This window comes from Anarrhichthys ocellatus, unplaced genomic scaffold (genome assembly GCF_004355925.1).
Source record: "Anarrhichthys ocellatus isolate YVR2014 unplaced genomic scaffold, GSC_Weel_1.0 scaffold11, whole genome shotgun sequence".
Taxonomy (NCBI): Eukaryota; Metazoa; Chordata; class Actinopteri; order Perciformes; family Anarhichadidae; genus Anarrhichthys; species Anarrhichthys ocellatus.
In genome coordinates, this window is record NW_022280041.1 from 11,892,158 (window position 1) to 11,918,009 (window position 25,852).

Genomic DNA, 25,852 nt, shown 5'->3' on the forward strand with positions numbered 1-25,852 from the left:
CAGACAGACAGACAGACAGACAGACAGACAGACAGACAGACAGACAGTCAGACAGACAGACATATTCACCTGGCAAAGTATTCAAAAGCTCTTCTGCAGTAGGTCCCGCTACAGTCGGAGTGTCGATGACACATTTTGACATGATGACACACACGCAAGAATCACAAAGTGAAAACAATACCAGTATCACTATCGTGGGCTGTTAATTATATCTATTTGCAGAGATATGAATATCTCTGCAACTCTGCTGTAGGTCAACTTGGCTCCATATACATGAAAGCATTATGTTACTCTTATACTGTACATGTAATCATAGTGAGCTTACAGTTCATCAGTGAAATATGAATGGAGTTTGTACACGTGCCAAGTTATGATTATAATGGGAGTGAATGGGCCGCCACAAATTTGGCTGTGTCATGGGATTAATAATAAATTAGATCACAATGAAGTTGTACACAGCTCATTAGTGTAGGATAGAATTTTAAAATATCCGTGTTTTACTGCAGAGCAATGGTTGAGCTGTGATTAGAATGTAAGTCAATGGCCTTGCTGTTAAGAGTGTTATCAACAAGAAAAGTAACCCAACCCATCTACAAAGAATCACACACAATTTCACATGATGTCATATCATAATCTTATAAAATGTGCAAATTCATGCAAACTTTTTAAAACCAGTATATGTGGCATAAATGGATTTTTTTTAATCCATTAAACTTCACAGAACTAGAATAGATGAAAGACCGGAATAAAGTGAGGTCCAACAGAATGAATACCTTCTTGTTTGTTCCTTTGTTTACTGTATGTCACAAGGAGACCTCAGGGCTGCCGAAGGGTGTGAAGACTTAACATTCAGCGGTTTGTGGTTGAGAGCTCTTCCTGTTTTTCTGTATCAGTCCATAGTGGTGCACAAGCTCTCCGCTGCTTAGGAGACCTTAAAGAAAAAGGTTGCTACATTGGTTTGACCTGGTATGAAGTTAAAATAAAGGAAAATAAATGTAATTTAATAAATCAAAATGTGACCCTATCTAAGTTCAGATAATATAAAAAATGTACCAGTGTTTTATCCTCATATAAATTCCTTAATTTTCTTCCCCACTGTTAAGTTATAATGTTGAAGATTTTTGAGAAATCAGACCCCATTTTGGACTATAATTATTTATGGTTCAGATTTTTTTCAGCATTATCAATTCAATGTACTTACATTCTCTAATTACCTGTCTCTGTAGTAGTTTTCATTGGTAGTGGCGAAGTCCGCCATTTGATGACTGGATTAAAATGACCAAAACGATGAGCCGAAAGACACTAAAAAGCTCCGTTGAGATGAGGGGCATGTCACAGTGAGTGACTACCTTTCAGATTAGCCACAGGTTAAGTTAAAGAACTGAATATACTTTATTTGTTTATGATGAACACATAAAATAATAGCATGAAAGCAATGATTTTTCCTTTAATAATCGACTCAAGTAAGAGTGAAAAGTATGCTGCATACTCTCACAAGTTACTTGAGTACATAAAGGAGTAAATAGAACTGGTTACCCACCTCGGGTTAAAGCTGTGTGGGTGAACGCTGGTGTTTCCACTCATGTTATCTGATTGGACCTCCTCTCAGTACTGAGTCTGTGTGGACATTCTGCACTGTAGCAATGCTTCAAACATAATTGAACTCCTGTGTGGGTGTGCAGTGCCACCATAGTGATTATAGCAGTGTTACCTATAGCGCACCTTTCTTTCTCCTTTTTTGGCTAAACTGTTTACTGTATAGGATACTGATATACAATATCTCTGCAAGCTTTGAGAGCTCGAGTAGAATTCTGTAAAATGTTGCCGTGTGAACCATCGCATTTCTTATTTATGGTGTCAATAGTTGAGTGAAAACAGTGTCCAGATGTTAGGTGGGGCTGCGTTCAGAGTCACAGCTGATGCTAAACGTATTACCTAAACTAGTTGAGTTGCATATTCTCTGAAAAAGATGATTTGTCAAAGTCCCTCTGCATTACATTATTTGGCTTCTGCTTCTAATATTCTAATATTCTAATCTACAACTATAATATATATATATATATATATACTGTACATGTGTTTCAGTAAATAATAGCCATTGTAACAGACCAGAAGGAACTATTTGTTGCAGCTCCACAGAGAGGACAGGACACAACTAAATTGTGAATATTTATTAAATATTGCTGCCTCAGTGAAGTGAAAGAAAAAGAGGTTGCGTTATTTATATTTATCTCCAAAAGTCTCTGATGGTCGACCTTCAAATGAGGAAGAGGCCACCCGTGTATTGTTGTGTGTGAGTGAGGAACTCTGCCCTAAAGAGATGAGTGTCAGTATTCAGAGGTGGATCGATGTGAGAGGATGAAGCTTCTACTCAGCAGTCTGATACTCGCCTCCTTCTACGCCTGCTCGAGTGAGTAAAAAAATAATAATTAATCTCCATATTTCGTGTTTTATTATTATGTGAGAGTTAATCATTACATTTGAGCAAAAGAGGCATGTGGTTTTTGCCTTGAATAAACGATGGGGTCACTATATTGAAGTTACTGTGTAGAGGTGTAAGGAGAGGGCAACACATGAACTACAAGAATTATAACCACCAATGGACTATGAAGTCAAATGCAATAAAACGATTTAATTTCAAAGCTCAGCCTGCACAAAGTGTTAAAGTAAATGTTTATTTATATATGTGGAGTTAAATTGTGTAAATCGCAGAGGATTGATTTTAAATGTTGTTTTGTATGATTCTATTTAATGCGTCAAGGTCAAATATCTGGATTACTTGAACTTAATAAGTAATATTCATGTTATGTTGATGTGTAAAAACGCAGACTTTTGAGAACACATTAGTCGAAACAAAGATCCCAAAAATGGTGGACAAAAATGGATTTATGCATTTTAACTGCTCATAAATATTAACACTGAAATATGAAAATATGACAACACATTTCTTGAATTAAACAAGCAATTGAAAAGACAAAATTCAGGCTCAATTCTAAATATAAAAATATAATGCATTAAGGCTCTCAGTGATTCCATAATATACATTTTTAATTAATTTATAAATCCATGGACTTTCACAGCTTATATGTTTCAGCAAGATTTCTGCTCATTCTCAAAACTGTGTGCACGTTCAAAACATATTCGTGTTCACCGAGAAGTCCAGGATAAAGTTATAATTTAATGAGAGGAAATCTATACATTTCAAGAAAAAAGTCGTAATAATACAATAAAGTTGTAATTTAATGAGAGTAAAGTCATAATATTTCAAGAAAAAAGTCGTAATAATACGATAACAAAGTCGTAAGATAATTAAAATAGAGTCGTAGTATTTCAAGAAAGAAATCTACCTGTCCTACACAGTCTGCTGTGCAAGTTATTAATGAATATGATTATATTTGCTCATGATTATTTCGGCAGTGGTGCGTGGTTGCCCGTTGTAGCAGAGCTTTTTGGGGGATAATGAACAGCCAAATCATGTATCACCTCGTTGTCTCTTCAGGTGTTTCATCTCCAGGCAGACCTGCTGTTACCCAGAGTGCTGATGTCTCTGTGGTGGAGGGGGAGACAGTAAACATCAGCTGCTGCTGGACACCGGAGTTTGAAAGACTGAGAGTTCAGTGGCTGGAAAATCAAACAGATATGAAGGAGATTTTGTACTTGAAGAATCTCTCTCATGGATCTCTGCCAGAGGAGACGTCTGACTGCTCAAACTTGACCATTACGAATGTCACGAGAGAGGATTCAGGGGGATACATCTGCAAGGTGACAGTGGACATACCAGTTTTAACTGTGGTTGAAGGAAATGGTACTGTCATCACCGTTACGGCCAGAGACAACACAAAGGACAACACAGCAGGAGGTATGTCACAGCTGCCCCCCATAAAAGTTTGGACTCCCTGTTGTATACGTAGTCTAAGCTTGTTGCCTCTGTGGGTGAATTTCAGGTTCTCACTGGGAGGAAGTGCTCATTTATGTCCTGAGGTGCCTGCCCATCCTCGCCCTCATCATCACCTTCTTCTTCATCAATAGTTTAGTGACCAAAGCTCAGCAACACGCACCAGGTACACAGCTTCCAGTTCGTTGTGATGAAACGGTGTCTGGATCACACAGCACATCAGCAGCATACATGTTACCGTAGTTTATGAATAATCGATCGGTGCATTCATGTTTCAGCTGCTCCTGGAAATGAACGCACTCCAGCCCTAAGGAGAGGGGAAACCCAAGAAGAAGAGGAAAGAGATGCGAGGGAGATAAAACCAGAGTAAAAGAGAGAGAAAATCAACACGTGTCACCTTTAATGAGAGGCTGATGATTAAGATGTCAAATATAAACCGCACTGTCTCGATCTCTTCTTGCTTTGACTTCAGCTGTGTTCTTGAAAGCATGCCATTAAAAATAATGCGAAACGGGTTACAGGATAAGTATCATTTTTCTTCCAGATTTTTGAAACATACATGATTTACTGTATAAATACAGCACTTCAGTAACGGAAAGGGACAATTCATGATTTGGTCTGAAGGTGGACCCATAAACTTAAATTAGAGCCTCTCTGTGAAGGGTCTTCTCACACTTTGAGGACCCCTAGTGGTGGCACTAAAAATATACACTATAACACAACAATTCATGCCTGTACTCTTACATGGATCTGACCCTTGGACACAGATGAATGGTACGACCCATTTAATTAAAGACAGCACCAGTTCCCAACGGATTTGTCTCAGTTTTCTGCAAACAACAACTCACACGCTCAGAGTGATGTGAAAGATAGCATGTAGTCACTTAACAGCTGTAAACATGAGGGTTTTAACCAAAGTAAAACTACAAAATACCACCCAGTACACTTTTTGAATGCTCCAATGCTGGTATTTAACTTACTATACAGACACTAAAATATATCAGGTGAACTAGGGACTAAGTCCAGGGTCAGAAATGGAGTCAGGCCAAACATATCACCTCGGTTGGAATGCTGGCCTACGCAAAGATAACCTTGCCAGCATTTTGATTTAAAGGTTAGAATTCAGAGCATTCATATCAGCAAACAACCATTTGCTTTGTGAAGAAATAGAGGACTATTTTGTTGGTGGGCCACTTCACTATTTCTGTGACTCCAAACTGCATTGTGAGAACAGTGATGATTATCTTTGCAGAACCAATCGCTGCCTTCTATCTGAAGGAGGAAGGAACAAAAGCTGTGGTTTTTCACACGTCTCTGCAGAAAATACAGAGGGAGGCAGTAGAAAAGATGATGCCCAGTGTGTGTGAGCGTGTGTGTGTGTGTGTGTGTGTGTGTGTGTGGTGGGAAGGACTCAGAGCTGCTGTGAGGAGATGAGTGTCAGTTGTCAGCGGTGAATCGGAGTGTAAAGATGAAGCTTCTACTCAGCAGTGTGCTACTCGCCTCTCTTTGTGCCCTCTCATCTTGGAGTGAGTAACAAACACAGCTTAACCTTTAACGTCACATGTTTCACAGAGATATAGAGTTAAAATGTGTGCTCAAAATATCAAAACTAGGACATCCTTTTTATGATCACTGTATTTTTTAAGATATTGTCAACGATCTCATGAATTAATGCATTTTTATGCTTACGGTAGACATTAAACCGACATGTTTCAAATGTTTGAATATTTCAAACGTATGAATGTGTAATGAAGTGACCACTATTGTTTTATGGTTGGTGTGACATTACCGCTTTACTTGGTCGTTGACTTGTGAAACAATCCGATCAAATCACTGTGATCTATTTTAGCGCCTCTCCAGATTTGGATGAAAAGTGAAAAACTCACCACTCGCTAAATTTACCTTCTGGTTTGGCTTCTGAAACGATGCAACGTGTGTGTTGTTGTGATGAACAGCCAAATCATGTATCACCTCGTTGTCTCTTCAGGTGTTTCATCTCCAGGCAGACCTGCTGTTACCCAGAGTGCTGATGTCTCTGTGGTGGAGGGGGAGACAGTAAACATCAGCTGCTGCTGGACACCGGAGTTTGAAAGACTGAGAGTTCAGTGGCTGGAAAATCAAACAGATATGAAGAAGATTTTGTACTTGAAGAATCTCTCTCATGGATCTCTGCCAGAGGAGACGTCTGACTGCTCAAACTTGACCATTACGAATGTCACGAGAGAGGATTCAGGGAGATACATCTGCAAGGTGACAGTGGACATACCAGTTTTAACTGTGGTTGAAGGAAATGGTACTGTCATCACCGTTACGGCCAGAGACAACACAAAGGACAACACAGCAGGAGGTATGGTGACACAACACCAGTGTTGTATAAAGGGTTTGAATAATATCTGCCTAATAAACCGTAGATCAGTCAAATGCTTTCTTGTTTTATGTATAAACTTCTAATACAAGGTTTTAAAAAAATCAAACATACACACAAATCACCTTTCCTTAAAAAAAAACTAAAAAAGAAACAACAACTTCAATTCTGTTATTTTCATTGGAATATTTGTGTTTCATTTTTTCTCCCAACATGGCCATCCAGGTTCTATCAACAATCTTTCGCTGACTCCTGTGATCATTCCCCTGGCTGTGGTGGCTCCATTGCTCCTCATCGCTCTCGTGTGTTTCTGCTCTCTGCGAAGGAGACAAGGTATGAGGAAAAGAATATTATTACCATAATATTATGGAATCCAGTATTTGCCTCCATCTTAATAAAATTGAAATGAATCAAATTTTGTTTTCAGCTTTGAAAAAATGACATTTTAAAAAATGAACAGCGCTTTTCTAATTAAATTAATTTGATGTATTGTTTCAGACAATACAGTATGAAATCAGCGTGTTTGAAGAAATGATATACTGTATATCGGTCAGTATAGCAAACCTATTGTTTGAAATAAGTTTACAAAGGAATAAGTGATTAATTTGACATGAAGAGTAAATAAAATAAGCTATTCGCCAATAGGTGCTTTTAAGATAAAGACCAATAGGATTTAAAAATAAATTATTCTATAACAGCTGAAAACACAACACTGACATGTTGTCACCTTATGTACTCAGTTGCCCATTAGCTGGAAAGAAGTTAGAGTCAATAGTTTAAGTTGCAGGTTGTAAAGAAAAACAATGAGTTAAAGACGCAAGAAACACTTTCCGTTGTGCTGACGGGTGATAATTATCTTCATCGGCTCCGTGGTTAACGTAAAAATACTGACAGGAGCAGCTGATTTAAAATGTTGGCAGCTGAACTCTGTTGAAAAGTGTATATAAGACCAAAGGGCATCTAACATAATAATAACCATTTCTTGATAAAAAGGATACAAAAGACTTGAAATATCTCTTGATTGAACTAATTCATATTCACGTTAAATGTTTACATGGGCAACACATCACCTTCAATAACATTGACATGAGATTCTAGCGCGCATACTAACCCACTTCATGTCAGCAAAGGCAAATCTATGGATGTCTTTATACAGTTTAACACAAAATGTCACAAGGTGTCATTTCAATGAACAGGACTAAAGATTGAACCCTGTGTTACACCAAGAATAAATTGTCGACTGAGATTGATGAAGACTTGCTTGTTGCAATGTACTCCTGTATGGATGTATGAGCTGAGTAAATTTAGTGCTGCTGAGGGTCGGAAAAGTGTTAAAGGAGACACATGGTGCCACTTTCAGTCACTGTTTAATAGCAGAGCAATGGACCAGTGACCTCCTTGGGGCAGTATTATAGCAACTAGTAAAAGTAAACACTGGTAGAGACAGTAGCAGCTGAATTATCCAGCTAAATTTAAATAAGTGTGCTGCTTCTATGTATTTTTGTTGGTGCACAGGTTTCGTTTTATGCTAACTAACCTTTCATTTGTTTGTGTGTGTCCCACAGGTTCAGTGCAAGCAGCCAGGGTGATCTACGAGGTACCCCACATTAACTCTGAGGTGGTAGAAATGGACAAACACAGCACCGGCTCCTCCACGGGCTCTTCTCAGTGGGTGAGTTTAATGGCATCGAGGCTACAGAGACAAATATTGTGTGTGGAGTAACAGTAAGAAACGGAAAGAAAAAAAAATGGTGGTGCCAACCAACGGGCAGTCTATGCTCATTTTGGTTCAGTGTGGTGAATGAGGTAACACATAGTTTGACGAACGGGGAAACAACCTTTTCATGTGATCCTGTTATGTAGGTCTACTTTGTAGGCTTCAGTGGAGAGAATACACAAACATACAGCACTCTTCTTCACAAGCCGTTCTTGAGATCTTTGTATCAGCAGTCACATTGTTTGGCCAAATGTCTTAACAAATGAAATTCAGCCTATTGTCAATCCGCCTCTGCCTTATATTATTCATCAATCAACCTACTAAAAGTTTCCAACCTTTCTTCCCACAGTTGCTTTGCATGTGGTCTTTATATAAAGTGTGTGAGCTGGGTGTGAAATGTGCATATTTACTCCACATTTTATATAGACAAAGAAAGCTGCATCAAATTGCAGATCCATTATTGGTTACCCATGTGATATTCAATTAAAACTGTTACCGGCATCAACATGTCTGATTTGGTGCATGTTTAGTTCTCAGAATCGATATTTCAACAGCGGACTCAAGTTCTACAGAACTCCGACAGCATAACAACCGGATAATACCGACATGTTCTGTTGGAGTTTTCAACAGCTGCCGTTGTCTATAACTGCAAACTATTAGTGTAAACATGGGCTTCATTGAAGTAGGATTTAATACACAACCGTTTAGCTTAAAGAACTTAATGTTTTTCTGGTCACTCTGGTCACTCTGTTCTGGTCAGCTTTGTTTAAACCACAGCTTTAGCAGGAACTTCCAAAGTTGAGAGACTATTATGAAATATAACTAGCATCCTCTTTCTGAGTGATCATGTCTACCGATCACGCCTACTCAGTATTATATTGTTGACATTAGCAAACTTCTTTGACACATGTTGATATACCGCTATACGTCCCTGATACGGTGTAATGTAAGCTTGCAATGACTGTTTTTATGTCTTTGTCTCTTTCAGTGTCAGGTACCAGTGTATGAATCCTTCGATTACTTTGAACATGTCGAGACCAAAGAAAGTGGATGACGACGTGCTGATCAGGGAAATTTCCTCATCTTCCAGTATTTTCTACTTTTTAGCGTGTATATAATGTACATTATTTTACTAACCTTATATTGTGATTTTAGATGAGTGTAAATATTTTTAATTTTTCTATAAACTCAGTCCTGTCCATCTTTGTGGTCTAAGTTCATTTCAATAATGTGTGTGCATTTATAGACAGGTTTACTTTCACGGTTGCTTTTCTTTTCACTTGATCATTCTACAAGTGGTCTGCATTAGTGAGTGCATTGATTCTGGAGCAAAGATGCAGGTTTCAAAATGACTTCAAATCACAAGGAGGATGCTGAGTGGAAACTGTGGTGCTACGGGTTCGGCGCATAAAAGGTCACTGACAGGAAGTGGAAACAGCTCTTGTGTGGTTGTTTCTCCCTGGCCTTGACACTTGATACAGAGCTTCTAAAATGTTGGATCCTGAGTAGCTGACTTACAGTAAATACATTTAGCTAAGACCATGTTTTACTCATCATTCGGCTCTAAATACATGTGCTCTGCATTTCAGGTTATGTGTTGATTTTCTAAAATTTCCCGCGACCATGTTGGTAAAAAACCCTGTTAGCATCATTGAAAGCACAATTACACAATTAGCATGAGTTGGTAATACTAGCCATACAAACATGCTTAGAAATATATGGTCAATGTCACATAAAGAGTAGCCTGGAGAGCTGAATACCATTAAAGGTCTATCAGGATTATACCATGTTGTAGATGACATTTACATCTGTTCATGAAAAAAAGGCTCTATAAGTGGTTAGGGTTAGGGTCAATGTCTTAACTAAATAGCTCTGTTCAGTCAAGGTGCTAATGCGTTAGCATACTGTTAAATAAGCTACATTAGCCCTTTTTGTGACTGAGCAGTATACTCTGTGATTAGTTCAAGCAAGATTGTCCTCTTCCCTCTTAGGAACAAAATTAATTTAAAATTTTTCATGATCCAAAAGAAAGAATTTTCCAACTACCCAGAAGGATAAAAATGTTTGCCTGGGACAAAACAAATATTTGAATCCAACATTTCCACAGATTGTGGCTCTTTGTGCTTCTCCTAGGCAGCTGGCAATAGTCTGTGTAAATATGAGATTCAAACGTTAGCTTTGGCCCATGCAAACATTGTATATTTGGGGGCAGATATTGACACCTGTGGGATCACGGAAAAAAAAACCTTTAGCAAACATCCTGCTACTGGATAATTCCTGAAAAAGGAATGCTAATGTGACCAGTAACGACGAACAAGTCACAGATTAGCCTACGCTACAGAGCGCTGTTGTTTGCACGTAGGCTACACTGGATAGTAGTATAACTTATGGGACACGGGTTATTTTTGTGTCACATTTAGGTCAGCATATTTGTGCTGTGAAAGCAATGACTTATAAGTTAAATAGTACCCTGATGGTGAGAGGTTTGTCAATACAGAGACAATTAACCCAATGAGTCAGCCAGTTAGGACTGATAAAAAGTGTTGAAGGCTGCAGAAAGACACTCCTTCACTCATGGGAACAAACCTACACTACCCTTTACCTGCATACCAGCTGCAAAAAGGTGTTAACCACCACATAATGAGTGTACCCTTTGCACGCTTTCACACTGTATTATTCGCTTGCACACATACACAATTCATCACATCTGTGGGATACAGCAATACTGTGCATTGCTTACATCGTGCACATAAATCTGATCTTCGAAAATGAAAAAAACATAAAAAGTGCTGAAACAGTTATTTTTTAAGCTGCTGAATGGTGGCACAATTTGTTTAGTGGTACGTACTATTACTTATAATATTTAAGCATGTCTGGAAAGCATTTTTGGGTAACACTGTTATTATGTTCCTGTCGAATTTCAGTGGGAGACACTACAGGTGAATGGGGTAAACGTTTTAGCGAATAGAAATCATCATGAAACTCTCAGTCGATTACTTGACAATTGTTTTTCGTATTGCAAATTTTTTTGTTTAAATATACAAATTATTAACATATTAAATATGTGCTAACTTGCATGCATTTCCACAACAACAAATCTGAACACTGGATAAAACCATGCAGGTAAAAAATTTTGAATTGTAATTCCTGAAAATACTGTCAAAAGCCAAAAAAACCAACAATTTTTGCCATGTTTTCAGCAATAGAAACATTCTATAAATCAGGCTTTGAATGATAGGACCAAAGCTGTACAAACCTTGAGAATATAGATAGGAGTGACACTGGAACAGTTGGTGGTCAGTGCTACTGAAGTGGAGATTACTGGCTCAGAGTATGAGAAAAGAAATCATTTTGAGAAAACAGCCTTGACATATTTTATAAAATTCCATATATTTTGCACAGGTACAGGTGTACAGATGAATAGGCAAAAAAAAATGTACTAACAGATATCACCATGAAACTTCCCCAATTGGTTACTTACTTTAAGACAATTACATTTACACTTTCTAGTCTGACAGAAGTAGAAGAAATAGCCCAAAATCTCAAAGTTGACCATGAAAGATGGTTTTGCCTCGGTTGTCTCCCCTTAAAATACGTAAATGTCATGTTCCGATGGAGTCCAAATTCTTAAATTCATCCTGCTGTAATATGCAAAATGTGGGGATTTTGATACTGTTTACTTCTCACTGTGTTTGATGTGTGATGTATTACAGCCAGAGCAGTGCTGAAACTAAGTTACTGGTTGTGACCAGATAAACGCTTACTTCACATCAGTATATATTCTGTATACTGTCACAGAACACTGTTTCCAGGAAACCAGAAAACAGAAACATACGAGCGAACACGCTGCTTTTACGCAGTTTGAACTTTCCTCTCGTGGTTCATGTACGGCATGCACGGACAACCACGAACCACAGGTGATGCAGGGACACTGTGTGTGTTTCCTACTGATGATACCCAAAGAGACAACCAGCACAGGTTTTAAACTACACAACAAATAAACCATGATTTACTTTGTCCAAGATGAAAACAGTCACAGGATCTATTGTGGTTTAGTTAATGAAAAGACCTCACCTTAAATCAACAAGTCAATGACTGAAGCTCCATGTGGGTTGTGAGGTAATATGTTCACTGGGCGTTGTAGGGCTGCAGCTTTGTTGACACAGTTGGAGCCACCACCTATATCAAACACTTCAACTGATATTGCCTGACATTTTTTTCTTTTTTAACATTTTTCTAAAGGTATATAAGGAGTCCTCCCAGTGCCAACACATCTCCTGCTCTGTTGATCGCTGTTGGTATACCATTTTTCCGTCTTTGACCACCTCTGAAGCAGCAATCATGACCCAGCTAGAGACAGCCATGGCCATCCTGATGAAGACCTTTGATACATATGCTGGTGTCGAGGGCAATAAGGAGAGTCTGAGCAAAGGCGAGGCCAAGACCCTGCTGGAGAAGGAGTTGCCTGGACTGCTCAAGGTACCGTATCCATAACTGTGCTGTACTGAGAATGTATTGACTTGTGGTGTAAAGCGCCTTTTTTTTCTGGGGGGATAAAATAGTCAGTAGTGATAACAAAATGATGTGCCTATTTAACATAAATTATAACAACTAAATAAACCAAAAAAAAACAGACTCATTTGATTGAACAATTTATTTTCTTTTTTGGTATTTTTAGTCATACACAGATATGAGATGATGATTGCTGGGTATGTTGCTGTTGTCCAATGTCAACTCTTTGATCATTTGACAAGACGATAAGATGGTGTGTGTGTGTGTGTGTGCTTCATTACTGGTGTGCACTGGGCCCCATTATACCTTACACCACTGCTTCAAAGTCTACTAAAATGATCTGGAAAAAGGGACCACTTGCATACAGTAGTATAATGTAGCATTGTAACAGCATCCAGTAATAGTAATGTTGATTTCTTGGTGTGCGCAGGCGGCAAAGAACCAAGACGCGGTGGACAAGATGCTGAAAGGTCTGGATTTTAACGGAGACTCTGAGGTCGACTTCAACGAATTTGTGGTGCTGGTAGCTGCTCTCACGTGTGCCTGCCACAACCGCACTCCCAAGAAGTGAGCGTGGCGACCGCACCCTGGGGTGGGGCCCGGCAACAGCGACATTAAATCTCTTTAGTGACTGTGTTCTGTAACAACTGAATAAACTGATTTATTTACCTGTGCATGTTTTGTCTAGATGTAGTGTGTGACCAACGTGAAATCACGAGCAATAATAAAATCCTTTTAGGTCATACATAGGTGACCACATACTCCAATATTGCCATTGGAGTATGGTAATAAAACCACGATATAAATAACAATAGTGTGCAAAACAGTTTTGTATTTTACATGCTCTTCTTTGAATGGACAAACACCCTTTTAGGATGATGAAAGTCAAAAATCCATTGCTTCATCAGAGAAATATGGTAATCGATCTTAAGGTTTTAGTTCCTTAAAACTAGTAAGTACATTATCATAGTTTTTTCTCCCATGAGTGATCAAACGATAGATACACATACAACACACAAAAAACGATCTTTTTTTACTTTTTTTTTTACAGCAGCAGAATAATACTGAGACAAAGAACAAGTTTACAATACAACAGAACTTTATAAATAAGAATAAATATACAAATACATGTGCAACGGACCTGAAAAGCATTCAAAGCTACAAACGTAACATAAATGAATGGTGACATTTCATGTGGTGGATGGTGTGTGCGACAGGAAACGTGTTGTAGCTGCAGCGGGTGGTCAGACGGCCTTAGTCAGTGTCGAACTAGAACAAGCACGAGCTCACGTGTACACAGCGTGCTGCGTCTTCTTACAGGTAGAAATCAATACTTTCACGCTTCTTCCCTGGAAGGAGTTTATTGGTTGATAAAATACCAGCATTGGTTTGACGAAAACATCTCGAGCTTAAAGTCGAAAAAATTGGAAGGTTTCGACACTGCAACATAATTAATGGAGACCATCTTGCCCCGCCAGAAGCGCGGAGCGATCTGAAGCGCGCGGTCAGAGCGGTGGCTTTCTGATGAGCCGAACATGTAGGTCACATACACATCTAGTTCTCACTCGAGTAGGTGTTAGAAGCCAAGACGAAAAAAAAACCACAACAGGATCTTTATGAAGACCAAAAAGAAACTCAAGTAGAGGAGGCACTGGGCAACACTTGATATCTGGCCTGCATTGTGTTTACTGGTCTGAGGCCAGGTATGAGTAGGCCTACACATAAGAACGTTGACTCTGTTTTCTTTTTTTTAATTGTTCTCAATGTACATAAACATAAAAACAAAGCAGAACAAAGGTTAAACATTAACATTGAGCAGCTATATCTATATTTATATGGACATTTGTCTGGAAATTAAGTTGAATATATAAATACAGATAGTGGTAAGTGGTATATATATATATATATATATATATATATATATATATATATATATATATGTGTAAATACATTTAAATTAAAAAAAATATTTTTTGGCATTTGTAGACAGTAATACAATAGTGCAATGAGTGGTGTTGGAATACATATGGGATGACTACTATAACAGGTTGCTTTACAAGTAGGTGCGACAGTCTATGGACATAGATAATTACTCGACTCAGTGTGTGAAATGCAAAATACCTGTGGCAATTGGAGGTCTAAGATTTTTAGTCAATTATCTTGTGATTTTAATGACTTGAATTTTTTTTTGCTATTTAGGCTTTCAGCTGGTCTGAAGAGTCAATCAAGGGGTCTCAGGCCCCCGTATTTTGCACACTTCTTCGACTTTTAATAGACAGATAGTTGCATATGTTACAGAAAAATGTATTTTTAAACGATGAAAAATATGTCATTCACTGTTAATTAAGGATGATGCTTGGTGTTTGGTATTGGATTCGACTGTGGGGGTAAAAATGTTGTTGCGTTTGCTTGTTTTGGCACACAATGCTCTGTAGCGCCTCCCAGAGGGGAGAGTTGAAACTGCAGTGATGTTACCTTTACTTGACTCTGGAGGTGTACAAGCCATGGACGAGGCCAGGCTGGCAGCAATGATATTTCTTCATGTAGTCTGTTCCTGCCATGTTTGGTGGCGGATCCAAACCACACATTTCAGGACGTGCAGAGAACAGTCTAGATCATTTTGGTTGGAGAACTAGATCAGCAGCTCCCGTTGAACTCCATGACATCTTCTGCTGGGCCTTTTTCCTGGTGCTGTCTATACGTTGGAAGTCCACTAGAGGTCCTGGGAGATGATGGATCCCTGAAACATGGAGGCTTTCACACAGTTATTCAGAATTGTGATGGTGATCAACCATCCCGGTTGAGACCTACGACTGTTTAGCAGACGGGTCTCCTGAGGTCAGTGGTGTAGGTATTTAGGGTTTTTCTTCTCATGCTGTTTTAATACTTTTTATTCCACTGCAATTATTTGTCAGCTATAGTTATGGGTTACTTTATAAATTAAGAGTTTTGCACACAAAAAAACATATGAACCGAATTTCGTTTAATTGGCAGCTATTTTTATTATCATTTTTTATTTTATTATTTATTATTATTTTTTATGTAAAACATTTCATGGTTCCAGCTTCACAGCTGTCATGATTTACTGCTTTTCCTTTTGATTATTGTAATTATTTAAAAATGTTTTTAAACTATGTCAAAATAATTTAAATCATTTCAAATTATTTTAAATTATTTTTAAGGTCTGTGCTGTTGGTTGGACAAAACAAACATTGTGAAGGTGTAATTGCAGCGGCATAAAATCAATTGATTACTGGAGAAAATAATCAGCAGATTAATCCATAATGAAAATAGTGTCAGCCCACCTCATCCAACTACAACAGTAAAATCTTGCTTTCACATTAGTGATTACTAATAATCCTATGATATAAAGGTATAATACAATCGTAGAGGATCTGAATACTTCCTCCACCGCTGGTCTGAGGTGACCTGCCTCTTAATCCACCTGTGAGACTTTGTGTCTCTGGGTCAGGTCAACACTCTATTAGCCCACCAGGGAGCACTGGCCAACTGACACACTTTCTCCAGCTGTTGTGTAATAGCAGAACGCCGGTGCTGCTCTCTAGTGGCAGCTAAATGCTCTGTTTGATATCCTGGGCCACTTGTCCAAGAAGTGCAGAGCTTCATTTTCATCATAAGCCTCCAGTCTCCACTGCCGTCCTGCTCGGCGTATCTGGGTTCATCACCTCCCTTATGGGACTCCGGTTGATTTGACGGTGCGGGCCGAGAGTGCAAGGCCTCACAGGGCTGTTTGTGGAACGTGGCTGGCCTGTAATCGGCTTGCGAGGTCATCAAGCTTAGACTCTTCTCTCCCGCTCTCTCTGTCCGGGGCATTATAAAGGCTTATGGGGATTAGGCATCCAGAGTGGAGGAGGATATAGCTCTGGAGTCAGGAGGTTCAGGTGGGAAGAGAAAGTGTGGTGGTGGTGGTGTGAGATGTGAGGAGTCTACTGTGTTTTGTGGTGCATGCGATCTTGTATTGTGATGCTTATTTGTCTCATCATATGCTCTTACCGTGTTATTTGCAATAAATAATGTAAACAGAAGCACAAACATAATACATTTTTATTGCTTATATGATAAATTGCCACCACTTTATAAGCATTGTCATAACAAATGGCCTTCCTTGTATATATTTGTTTTTAAAGCACAGTTTCAGATTACTGACATTTTCACTGAGTCTTCCCATAGGCTTCAATCTACTGACCGTGTGTCGATGCAATACATTTGTGGTTAGAGGTTTACTGCAAGCACACGCTTTGGTTGGTCCACGTGAGGAGGTATGAAGCAGTTATGAATACCTCATTCTGTTTTAAAGCCACACATCTCTGGTCATATGAGCTGCCGTGGTGTCCCGCTCGTCTCGTGGCCTGACTTTCAGCAGGAGAAACACAATAAACACACTGCTGCTCTTTGTCTCTTCACTGTGACCGAGTGTGCTTTCTCGTTCCGGTAGGTGTCGCTGTGCATCACTGAGTCGTACCGGGTCCGTAATATGCCCGGTACTATCGACAGGCTGCTTGACACTTGACTGTTTGACTCGAGGGTTGTTTGATTATTGATTATGGTAACTTTCAGCTTGTGATGTTTTGTCATCAATGGAGAGGTAAACATTAATATTAGGGAGCGTGTCTATGCTCCCTCAGATCAGTACCTCCGCCAGTGCCATGCCATTGTTCCGAAGGCCCATTATTCTGAATCCCCCGATAGTCCCATTTGTTATCAGCCTGTTATCCCGAAAACAAGCGGCAATTGTCTTGGAGGCCCATTTCACCGAAAATACAACGAACACACCTGCCCAGCACATGGCTAATTATTACACAGAATGACATCATCTGACCTTCCCGGTCTGATAGGCTTACCCTGATATTCTTACTCTAACCCGAACCAATCTCAGTCCTCATGCCTAAACCTACCAACCCAACCAATGAAGGCAACGAGTACTATGGATAATGTCCATTCTCGGATATTATCGGGCCGATATGTCAAAAAGTTACACACAAATTTGAACTGGGGCCAAGGTTGATGCTGAGGGAGCATGGGGTTGAGGGAACGCAGTGCTGAGTGAACATAGGGCCTTATTTGGATGGGGAAAATAATCATAGGTGCTGAGGGAACATAGGGCTGAGGTAGAGCTGAGGGAACATAGGGCTAAGTGAACATAGGGCTGACTGCCTGACAACCAAACCAGAGCGAAAGTGAAAGTTAATATTGGACTTTAATTTATCAGGTCACCTGACACATGAATGCTCATGTTGCTCCGTGTCAGCCGGATGCATAAATGATCAACTGTGCGCTAATGTGTTACTAAATCAATTTTCTAAGGCTTGTTTCTGCTGTTCCCAAGTGGTTAAAAATGCCATTAAAACAAAGGTGAACCTGACCATTGTTCCTTGATGATTTCCTTTAATAAATCAGTTTAATCAAAAGTGGATGAATTACTAAATGGCAATATAGAAAATACTAGTTGTTTTTTAGCCGCACTAGCGACGTGGCTCTAGGGATGGTAATCTTGATCTGTGGTCAGTTAAATAATTAAATTAAATAATCAGTTTTCAACCTCATTGCTGTGATCTGGCGATCAAATGACTACCTAGCACTGATTCATTTCAAAATGCATTTCTCTCCCTGATGATACAAGCATGGGGCTCATTATGTAAACATTGTACTTGCCGCTGTTGGATGATTTGGGTTCATTTTAAGACAGATGAAAATTGAGACGTCTCTGAATACCAGAAATAGTTGCTGAGTGAGTCTCTGTGATTATGCCTGACTGGAATAACTTACGCATTCATTTTGCATTGCAAAAGAAGAGAACATGCGAGGATAATTTGCCAGTGGTGTATAAAGTACCCAAAAGCCATACTTGAGTAAAAGTAAAGACACCTTACTGGAAAATTACTCCAGTAAAAGTAAAAAGTCACCTATTAGAATACTACTTGAGTAAAAGTCTTAAAGTATCTGATATTTTTTGTACTTAAGTATCAAAAGTAATTTTCTGATATTAAATGTACTTAAGTATTGAAAGTAAAAGTACAAGTAAATGCTGTTAATAAAAAAGCAAAGGGTCAGAATTTTGAGAATTATGAAGTTTATTCTTGTGCTGTGGCCACCATGACCAAGGACATGGAGCTGTGTTGAAAATAAGGGTTGGCTGTGATCAATACTAAAGCAGCACTGAAAGTAACAACCCAGTCATTACTGGAAACTGAAAAATGTCCTGTTCATCTTCAAAATTGCGAGAATTCAGTCTCGCTCTTCTTGGGCTGAAGACTAGTCCTGCGGTGCTAAATAGCCTTTCACAGGCCGCTGAGGCAGGTAGAGGTGTGTTCAGCTTCACAGACAGCTTGCGCACAGCTGGGAAGGATTTCAGCAAGTGCATGTCACAGGTAGGGCTGTGGTAGAACAGTAGTAGTAGTACCTTTAAGAAGGGGATGAGGTAGGGCTGTAGTAGAACAGTAGTAGTACCTTTAAGAAGGGGATGAGGTAGGGCTGTAGTAGAACAGTAGTAGTACCTTTAAGAAGGGGATGAGGTAGGGCTGTGGTAGAACAGTAGTAGTAGTAGAACAGTAGTAGTACCTTTAAGAAGGGGGTGAGGTAGGGCTGTGGTAGAACAGTAGTAGTAGTAGAACAGTAGTAGTACCTTTAAGAAGGGGGTGAGGTAGGGTTGTGGTAGAACAGTAGTAGTAGTAGAACAGTAGTAGTACCTTTAAGAAGGGGGTGAGGTAGGGTTGTGGTAGAACAGTAGTAGTAGTAGAACAGTAGTAGTACCTTTAAGAAGGGGATGAGGTAGGGCTGTGGAGAAGACTTCAGCTCAGCCTGCAGTCGACTGGTGAACTCTTCAGGCTCAATCTTTGCATCCTCAACAAACACACAACTCCAGTTAATATTAAACATACTATAATATATATAATAATAAATATCTAATCAATGCAGAGCTCACCAGCAGGTCCTACATTAAATATAAAATAATAATATATAACAATATTGATGTATAACATAATGATATAGGATAATATTTATATATAATAGAGCTTACGAGCAGGTCCTGCACCAGCCCCTTGACGTTCTTCGAGGTGTCAGATGACGGTGAGTTGTGTGAAGCCAGCTTGATGAGTGTCACCAAGAAGTATCTACACTTCTTCACGTTTTCCTGCTGGCATGGTAACAAAGAGCAGGTCACACAGGTGTCCCCTCAAAGGACAGAGGACACACCTGGGACACCACGGTGACTCTGTTAGCCGGCGTGGGGGGGGGGGCGCGACTCCGACGGGCTTCACCGCCCCCCCGCTGTGATCACCTTCTGGGCCTTCTGAGGTGGGGGCATCTTCACCGACACCGCTGCACCGCCGGGGGACACCGTGATGGTCTTCTGGACACGTCACATGGTCACGTTATTACATCATCACATGATCACATATCACTATGTCATGTGATCACATCAACATGTGATCACATCATTACACGATCACGTGATCACATCATTACACGTCACCACATCATTACACGTCACATGATCACACGGTCACATCACGAGGACAGAGGACACACCTGTACTGTCATGGTGGACGGAGGCTGAACCATTCTGGTCTGAGCGGGGGAGGCCAGGCGGACGGTCTGAGGAGCCTGCAGATGTCGGGGAGGAAGAGAACATGTTATGCTGCAGCAAAGCATCATGGGAACCATTTACATCTGGAGCTTAACATTTTAGGTGTGTTCTTAGGTGTGTTTTCGTGAGTTTCAGGTGCGTTTGTGTTTCAGTTGTGTTTCAGGTGCGCTTGTGTGTGTGTGAGTTTCAGGTGCGTTTGTGTTTTCAGGTGTGTTTTCATTGTTTTCAGGTGTGTTTCAGGTGTGTTTCCGTTGTGTTTCAGGTGTGTTTTCGTTGTGTTTCAGGTGTGTTTTCGTTGTGTTTCAGGTGTGTTTTCGTTGTGTTTCAGGTGTGTTTCAGGTGTGTTTTCGTTGTGTTTCAGGTGTGTTTTCGTTGTGTTTCAGGTGTGTTTGTGTCAGGGTAGGGAATTTACATATTTTTTAGGGGGCAATTTTTGTCGCCACTGACTGAGGTCCAGGGCATTTAAAATAAATTGGGGGCACTTTTTGAAACTTGTGAAATAACATTTAACCTTTGTTCAAAACAATAAATATACTTATTTAGGCTTACAGTATATGAGCAATTGTCATCAAATGGTAATAATAAGACTATTAGGCAGTAATCTACAGATTCAAAGTGTTTTCTTAGATTTTTTTGAACAAAAAACAAACATAAATCAGACAATCACATTCAATCATATTCAATTTTATTCTTATTTATTTGTGGTTATTTATTGTTATTATTACATTTTCTAAACAACTATTAACAATTATTAAGTCCACGATGCCTTGATTACATATACATCAGTCATTGTATGGAATTATTGAGAAAATATTTTTGTAGCACCTCAAATATTGTGATATTACCCATTTTTGTCCTGAACATCTGCATCAGTCATTGTGTGGAACTTTTGAGAAACATTTTTATAGCACCTTCTTTATAGCAATTTGAAGGTACAAATTCAGTTCAGAGTTTTTACTGAGTAACATATCTTAATTGACTGTCAGTCAGGTATTATTAATTTCCAGCAACCCTCAAATCAAAGAATAAAGACACTTTACACACTAGGTGTATTTTCCCCTTGACTATACAGTAGCAGTATTCCCTTTACATAGTAGCGATCATATTTCTTGCACTATCTGTGCTCAGTGTGTCTGTATGTGAAACGTTCCACTGCTGTGCAACAGGAATAAAATGTTTCAGCAAAAATGTGTGTCTTCATGACAGTCAGAGCATGTGAATGCAGCTCTACTGTTCATCACTATAATGCTGTAACTCAGAGGTAATGATGGTGACCCAGCGATCAAAGAATAAAGACACTTTACCCACAATTTAGGTGTATTTTCCCTTTTAGTCACGAGATGCAGCATGTTTTATACTTCATGTGAATATAATTCATACTTTGTTGGCATCTTATTCTGAAAACCGGATGTTCGTCTGAAGAAACCGGATGTTGTCTCACGTTAATGTTTCCGCTAACAAAGTCCTTCGCTCGCTCCCGATCTGTGCCGTTTGAATGTGTTTACCGTGAATGTCAGCATATAGGTGCACTAACATGTAAGTGTCTGCTGAGTTGACCGCAGTCTCGCAGTCACAGGTCTGATGAAGAAGCGCTCCATTTATTCATTTGTTTAGAACGTTCGGTTCTTCACGCACACGCAACATCAGTCAAGGCGAAAATCAAAAACATTCTATGGCAACTGGACTGGGTCATATAGGCTACGATGTTTTTGACAAGTTCATTAAATTATCATTATTATTAGAGGACATTATGGGGGCATTTTTTGCCCCTCTCCTAGTGATATCGGGGGCAACATTATATTTCTTAGGGGCAGTTTTGCCCTTTGCCCTCGTGTATTTCCGACGCTGGTTTGTGTGTGTTTCAGGTGTGTTTGTGTTGTCGTTGTGTCTCAGGTGTGTCTCAGGTGTTAGTGATGCTGCAGACTGGATGAACACCATTGACCCTGATGGGTTCTTACCGTGGGGTAACCCGGATGGCGGTCCCAGCGGTCGGTGCGGCGGGTCTCTGGCTGATGTTGGCCACCGCTTGGCTCTGCTGGGTCTTAGCCAGAGCCAGAACCTGCTGAGGGACCATCACCAGCTGACCCGTCTCAGCAGCTCGGGGGGCCACTAGTCCAGGTCTCTGCTGCTGCTGGATGGACGTGGTCACCACGGGGGCCCCTGGGGGCCTCACCACGGACACGGAGGGCTGACCCACTCCGTTCACCACCTCTGCAGCCGTACTGGTCCCGGTCTGGGCTGCAGGAGGGGGGGTCCCGGTCAGGATGACGGAGCTCCCAGAGACCGGCTGGCTCTGCACCAGCATCTTGGTGGTGGTGGTGGTGTGCATCAGAGGGCCGCTGTGGGTCACCACCTGAGGGCCCTTGGGGTCCACTCCGTTCACCGGACCCGGGTGTCTCTGCAGAGAGACGATGGGAGACGTTAACTTGGTCTGAGTGAAGTGAGGCTGAGAGGCGATGATTGTGGAGCCCGCGGTACTCACGGTGCTGATCACCGTGCTGGTCCCCGGTGCTGCTGCTGCAGGGACCGAGTTCACCAACTTTATCGATCCGTTCAAACTTTGTAGTCCGGGAGAAGCGGTCCGGATCGCATCCACAGCGGTGACGGTAGCGGGACTCGAACCGCAGCTGCGGAGGACCGAGTGGTCAAAGTTACGGGTCCCGGTACAGGGGAGATAGTGGGGGGGTCGCTCCGGAGGTTACTGGGGAGGACCCGGAGGAGGAGAGGAGGACTTTACCGGAGAGCAGCTCTGTAGCTCCTGGGTCCTGGTCTAACCCCTCTCTCGGACGTCCTTGTTGCGGCTCCACGGACCTCACTGGATCCTCGAGCACTATCCCTGAGAACTGAGCCGCTGCTGCACGTGGAGCTCCATCCGGTTACCTGCCGGAATAAGAAGCGGCGGGAGAAGCTTTTCTGTCTCCCATCTGCGACTCCAGAGAGCCGACTAGGTCACTAACCGCCTTCTCGTCCACCTCAGTGAAGAGCATGTCCTCCAGTGGGTCGGAGGCTCCCGCCATCTTTGATGTCAGACCGTTGTGCAAATCGTATTTTAGAATCTACGCATGCGCGAAAGGATCCGAGTCGTTTTTGAGCATAGAAATAGGAGAAATAGATTTACCGGTGTTTGGATGTGGCGCTGCGTTCAGGTGAGTTCAGGTGAGTGTACTACAGGTGAACCTCTTTATTATAAAACAATAACTTAATATAGCTTAAATATATAAAGTTTACATCAACAATAGAATTACAAATCTTTCTCATTTTGTTGTGAAATGAACGGATGAATGAATGGAATAAAAGCTAAACATTAAATAGAGAAAAGTAAGAATACTTCATAAAAAAATATATTAATTTAAACTGTAAAACTTTAAACTGTCTGAACTGTAGAAGTTATTTTACCCATTCAGTCACTGAAAGACATACAATAAATTCAAGACTTTAAATCTTTTATAATATGTTTGTGGGAACACATTATACAAATGTGTTGTTATTTACTAAACAGATTTTATAAAATAATTATGTTTATGATTTACTTAGTTAATGTACTTAATAAATGTACTTATAGAAAGTATTTATTTGCCAAACAAAGGCTGGGTTGATGAGCCGTGTTGTTACCTTTTTCCTTAAAACCTGTCTCCCAAGAAAGGCCTGTTGTGTGTGGAGTGGAGGTTTGTGTACCAGCGAATAAACAATCGTCAGGGCTTCTACAACTGTGCCTCGCATACCAAGCATTCCTTTCAACTTACTGTTACAGAGGCCATTTGGGTCTCTGTCGAACAGGATGCTGGCATCTGGTGAATTTATGCCCTCTGAACGCAGCACCACCAGACAATCCCTTTTTATATGAAATGTGTGACACGCTGATAAGATTCGCTGTGTTGTCTTTATCAACAGGACAGAGAAGCACTTAAAGTCTTCTAAAGTCTGATAGTGAGGGGAAGGAAATGCAAAACAGTCCTCATTCATACCAGACAGTAGCGTCAGCGCCGTCACCTTTGACCTACAAAGATGATAAGCAGGCGTGTGGTGCGTAGGGATCCTTGTGCAGGAACTTAAGAAAAACAATGCATCTTTTTTACCATTTGGCCCAAGGTGTGACTGCTTCTTTTGTTCCCTTCAAATGACTAAGAGGAACTTTAGGGACATTTAAAAATGTAAATGAGCATATTAACCCAGTCAAAATGACTGCAGAGTCACACAAGAATATGTGAAACCTTTGGATACACACATAGTAGTTGTTAGTAGAATACATTCATTGTTGGTGTTGCTCATGTTGGAGTTAACTTTCTTCTGCAAAATAAAAAAGGATACATTTACTTTAGATTGGGTTCTGTTCCCTCAAACTGTTAAGGCTCTGATCAAAGAGAGAGAAACTGTCCGTTTGACTGGGAGCACTTTGCAAACCCGTCGAAGCACCTCTCAGTAATCATTCATTACTGCAGAGGTGCAGACAGGTTAACAGAGGGCTGTGAGGACACGCTATTTGCATTGAGAGCACATTCGTGCCTGTGCTGTGCTGATAACAGGCTCTCTGTGGATAGACTGTGACCGCATGATGTAATCCACATTTACACGCTTTTACAGCCACTTGCCTGTGACGTAAGTAAAACGAGCCATGTTTGTCCACCGTCCTGATGCAAACAGGCCTGCTCTCTGTCTTATTCCCTTATTCACTCTCACACTCACACACACACAAACACAGTGAAACACATGACAGGGAGACTTTGTCCTTCTTTATCGTCAGCAGCCCTAGAAAAGTCCTTCAGCACAGACACACTTACACGTTGTCAGAGCTATCTCGGCCTTACATCACCGTCATATCGGAATTCATCCGAAGCTGTTGGACCCATAGAAATGATATGAGCTTTATGTTTTCATCACATGATCACATCAGCTGTTCGGTCGACCAGTAGTTTAAATCCCTCTGCATACTCCAGGGTGTGGATCATCACTGAAACAATCACATGCCATTCCTCCTTCACTCAATAGTCACTTATCACCTCATCAAATGATGACAGAACATTTGTTTGACTTGCATTGCGTAATGTTAGCTGTTAGTCCTGATGCGGTGCTGCAGTGTTGTGTGATTGTAGGGGGAAACCGATGACCCCAAGCTATCAGACCGATTGATCCCTGTCGACCGAGCCCACGGATCGATATCTCTGATTGAGTTAACAATTGAGTCACAGAGCAAATCAGCCTCTTTAGATCACGTGCCAATGAGTTTATTCTGAACAAAGAAGGAGAAGATGCCTATGAGGTTGGGTTAGGACACCGAGCCAATGTAAACAAGTCAGCATGCACAGTGTACCACATGTCTACTTATCTAACTCGTGAGCTGTGACTAATAAAGGATTTACCTCAATGACCCACCCTGCGGATGATAACCAGCTTGACCTCAGAAGGCTCCGTAAACTCACCGTTAAGGTGGAAAGGAACAATAAAGCTTTGTGGGACACAAGTTCTTGTCGAAGTGAAATCACCTCTTACCCCGCCCCATCCCCCTCTGCCGAACACTCTTCCTGGGAGAGGATTATGGGGCATCTTTTGACGGGGCTATCTGCTCCACATTGACTTTCAATTAAAGCTGGCAAAAGAGAAAGCCGTCAGCGCATAGAGCAACCAGATTTAGAGGTTTGTCTGCGAATGTTAAGTTGTTGCATCTTACTGTGCTCGTGGCTGAGGTTCAGTTGAGATTTCATCAGCGGCAGGATAATGTTGAAAACCAGCACAACTTCCTCATCGATCAGGCCTCAG

General features: G+C 40.6%; 3 protein-coding genes and 1 pseudogene across 3 annotated transcripts; 3 read left to right on the forward strand and 1 right to left on the reverse strand.

Moving 5' to 3' along the window:
* The first annotated feature begins 2,340 nt into the window (after window positions 1-2,340).
* LOC116385801 (uncharacterized) lies at window positions 2,341-4,908 on the forward strand. Its single transcript, XM_031851531.1, has 4 exons — window positions 2,341-2,410; window positions 3,500-3,859; window positions 3,945-4,061; window positions 4,174-4,908. The coding sequence occupies exons 1-4, from the start codon at window positions 2,359-2,361 to the stop codon at window positions 4,263-4,265; spliced, it is 621 nt and encodes a 206-aa protein (XP_031707391.1). The 5' UTR covers window positions 2,341-2,358; the 3' UTR covers window positions 4,266-4,908.
* A 322-nt stretch (window positions 4,909-5,230) lies between these two features.
* On the forward strand, window positions 5,231-9,176 carry LOC116385800 (uncharacterized). The gene is made up of 5 exons (XM_031851530.1): window positions 5,231-5,421; window positions 5,883-6,242; window positions 6,486-6,593; window positions 7,826-7,932; window positions 8,966-9,176. Exons 1-5 carry the CDS (start codon window positions 5,364-5,366, stop codon window positions 9,029-9,031), a joined length of 699 nt encoding a protein of 232 aa, XP_031707390.1. The 5' UTR covers window positions 5,231-5,363; the 3' UTR covers window positions 9,032-9,176.
* Window positions 9,177-12,241: 3,065 nt separating this feature from the next.
* Window positions 12,242-13,163, forward strand: LOC116385803 (protein S100-P). Its single transcript, XM_031851532.1, has 2 exons — window positions 12,242-12,456; window positions 12,920-13,163. The coding sequence occupies exons 1-2, from the start codon at window positions 12,319-12,321 to the stop codon at window positions 13,058-13,060; spliced, it is 279 nt and encodes a 92-aa protein (XP_031707392.1). The 5' UTR covers window positions 12,242-12,318; the 3' UTR covers window positions 13,061-13,163.
* A 5,754-nt stretch (window positions 13,164-18,917) lies between these two features.
* Window positions 18,918-23,368, reverse strand: LOC116385544 (transcription initiation factor TFIID subunit 4-like; annotated as a pseudogene).
* Window positions 23,369-25,852: the final 2,484 nt, after the last annotated feature.

Bases quoted from the DNA above. Each gene is read 5' to 3' on its own strand.
- LOC116385801 (XM_031851531.1), top strand. From the start codon at position 2,359: ATGAAGCTTCTACTCAGCAGTCTGATACTCGCCTCCTTCTACGCCTGC. The intron at 3,860-3,944 runs GTATGTCACAGC...GGTGAATTTCAG, and splicing joins AAAGGACAACACAGCAGGAG to GTTCTCACTGGGAGGAAGTG. The intron at 4,062-4,173 runs GTACACAGCTTC...TTCATGTTTCAG, and splicing joins AGCTCAGCAACACGCACCAG to CTGCTCCTGGAAATGAACGC.
- LOC116385800 (XM_031851530.1), top strand. From the start codon at position 5,364: ATGAAGCTTCTACTCAGCAGTGTGCTACTCGCCTCTCTTTGTGCCCTC. The intron at 5,422-5,882 runs GTGAGTAACAAA...TTGTCTCTTCAG, and splicing joins TTGTGCCCTCTCATCTTGGA to GTGTTTCATCTCCAGGCAGA. The intron at 6,243-6,485 runs GTATGGTGACAC...ATGGCCATCCAG, and splicing joins AAAGGACAACACAGCAGGAG to GTTCTATCAACAATCTTTCG.
- LOC116385803 (XM_031851532.1), top strand. From the start codon at position 12,319: ATGACCCAGCTAGAGACAGCCATGGCCATCCTGATGAAGACCTTTGAT. The intron at 12,457-12,919 runs GTACCGTATCCA...TGGTGTGCGCAG, and splicing joins AGTTGCCTGGACTGCTCAAG to GCGGCAAAGAACCAAGACGC.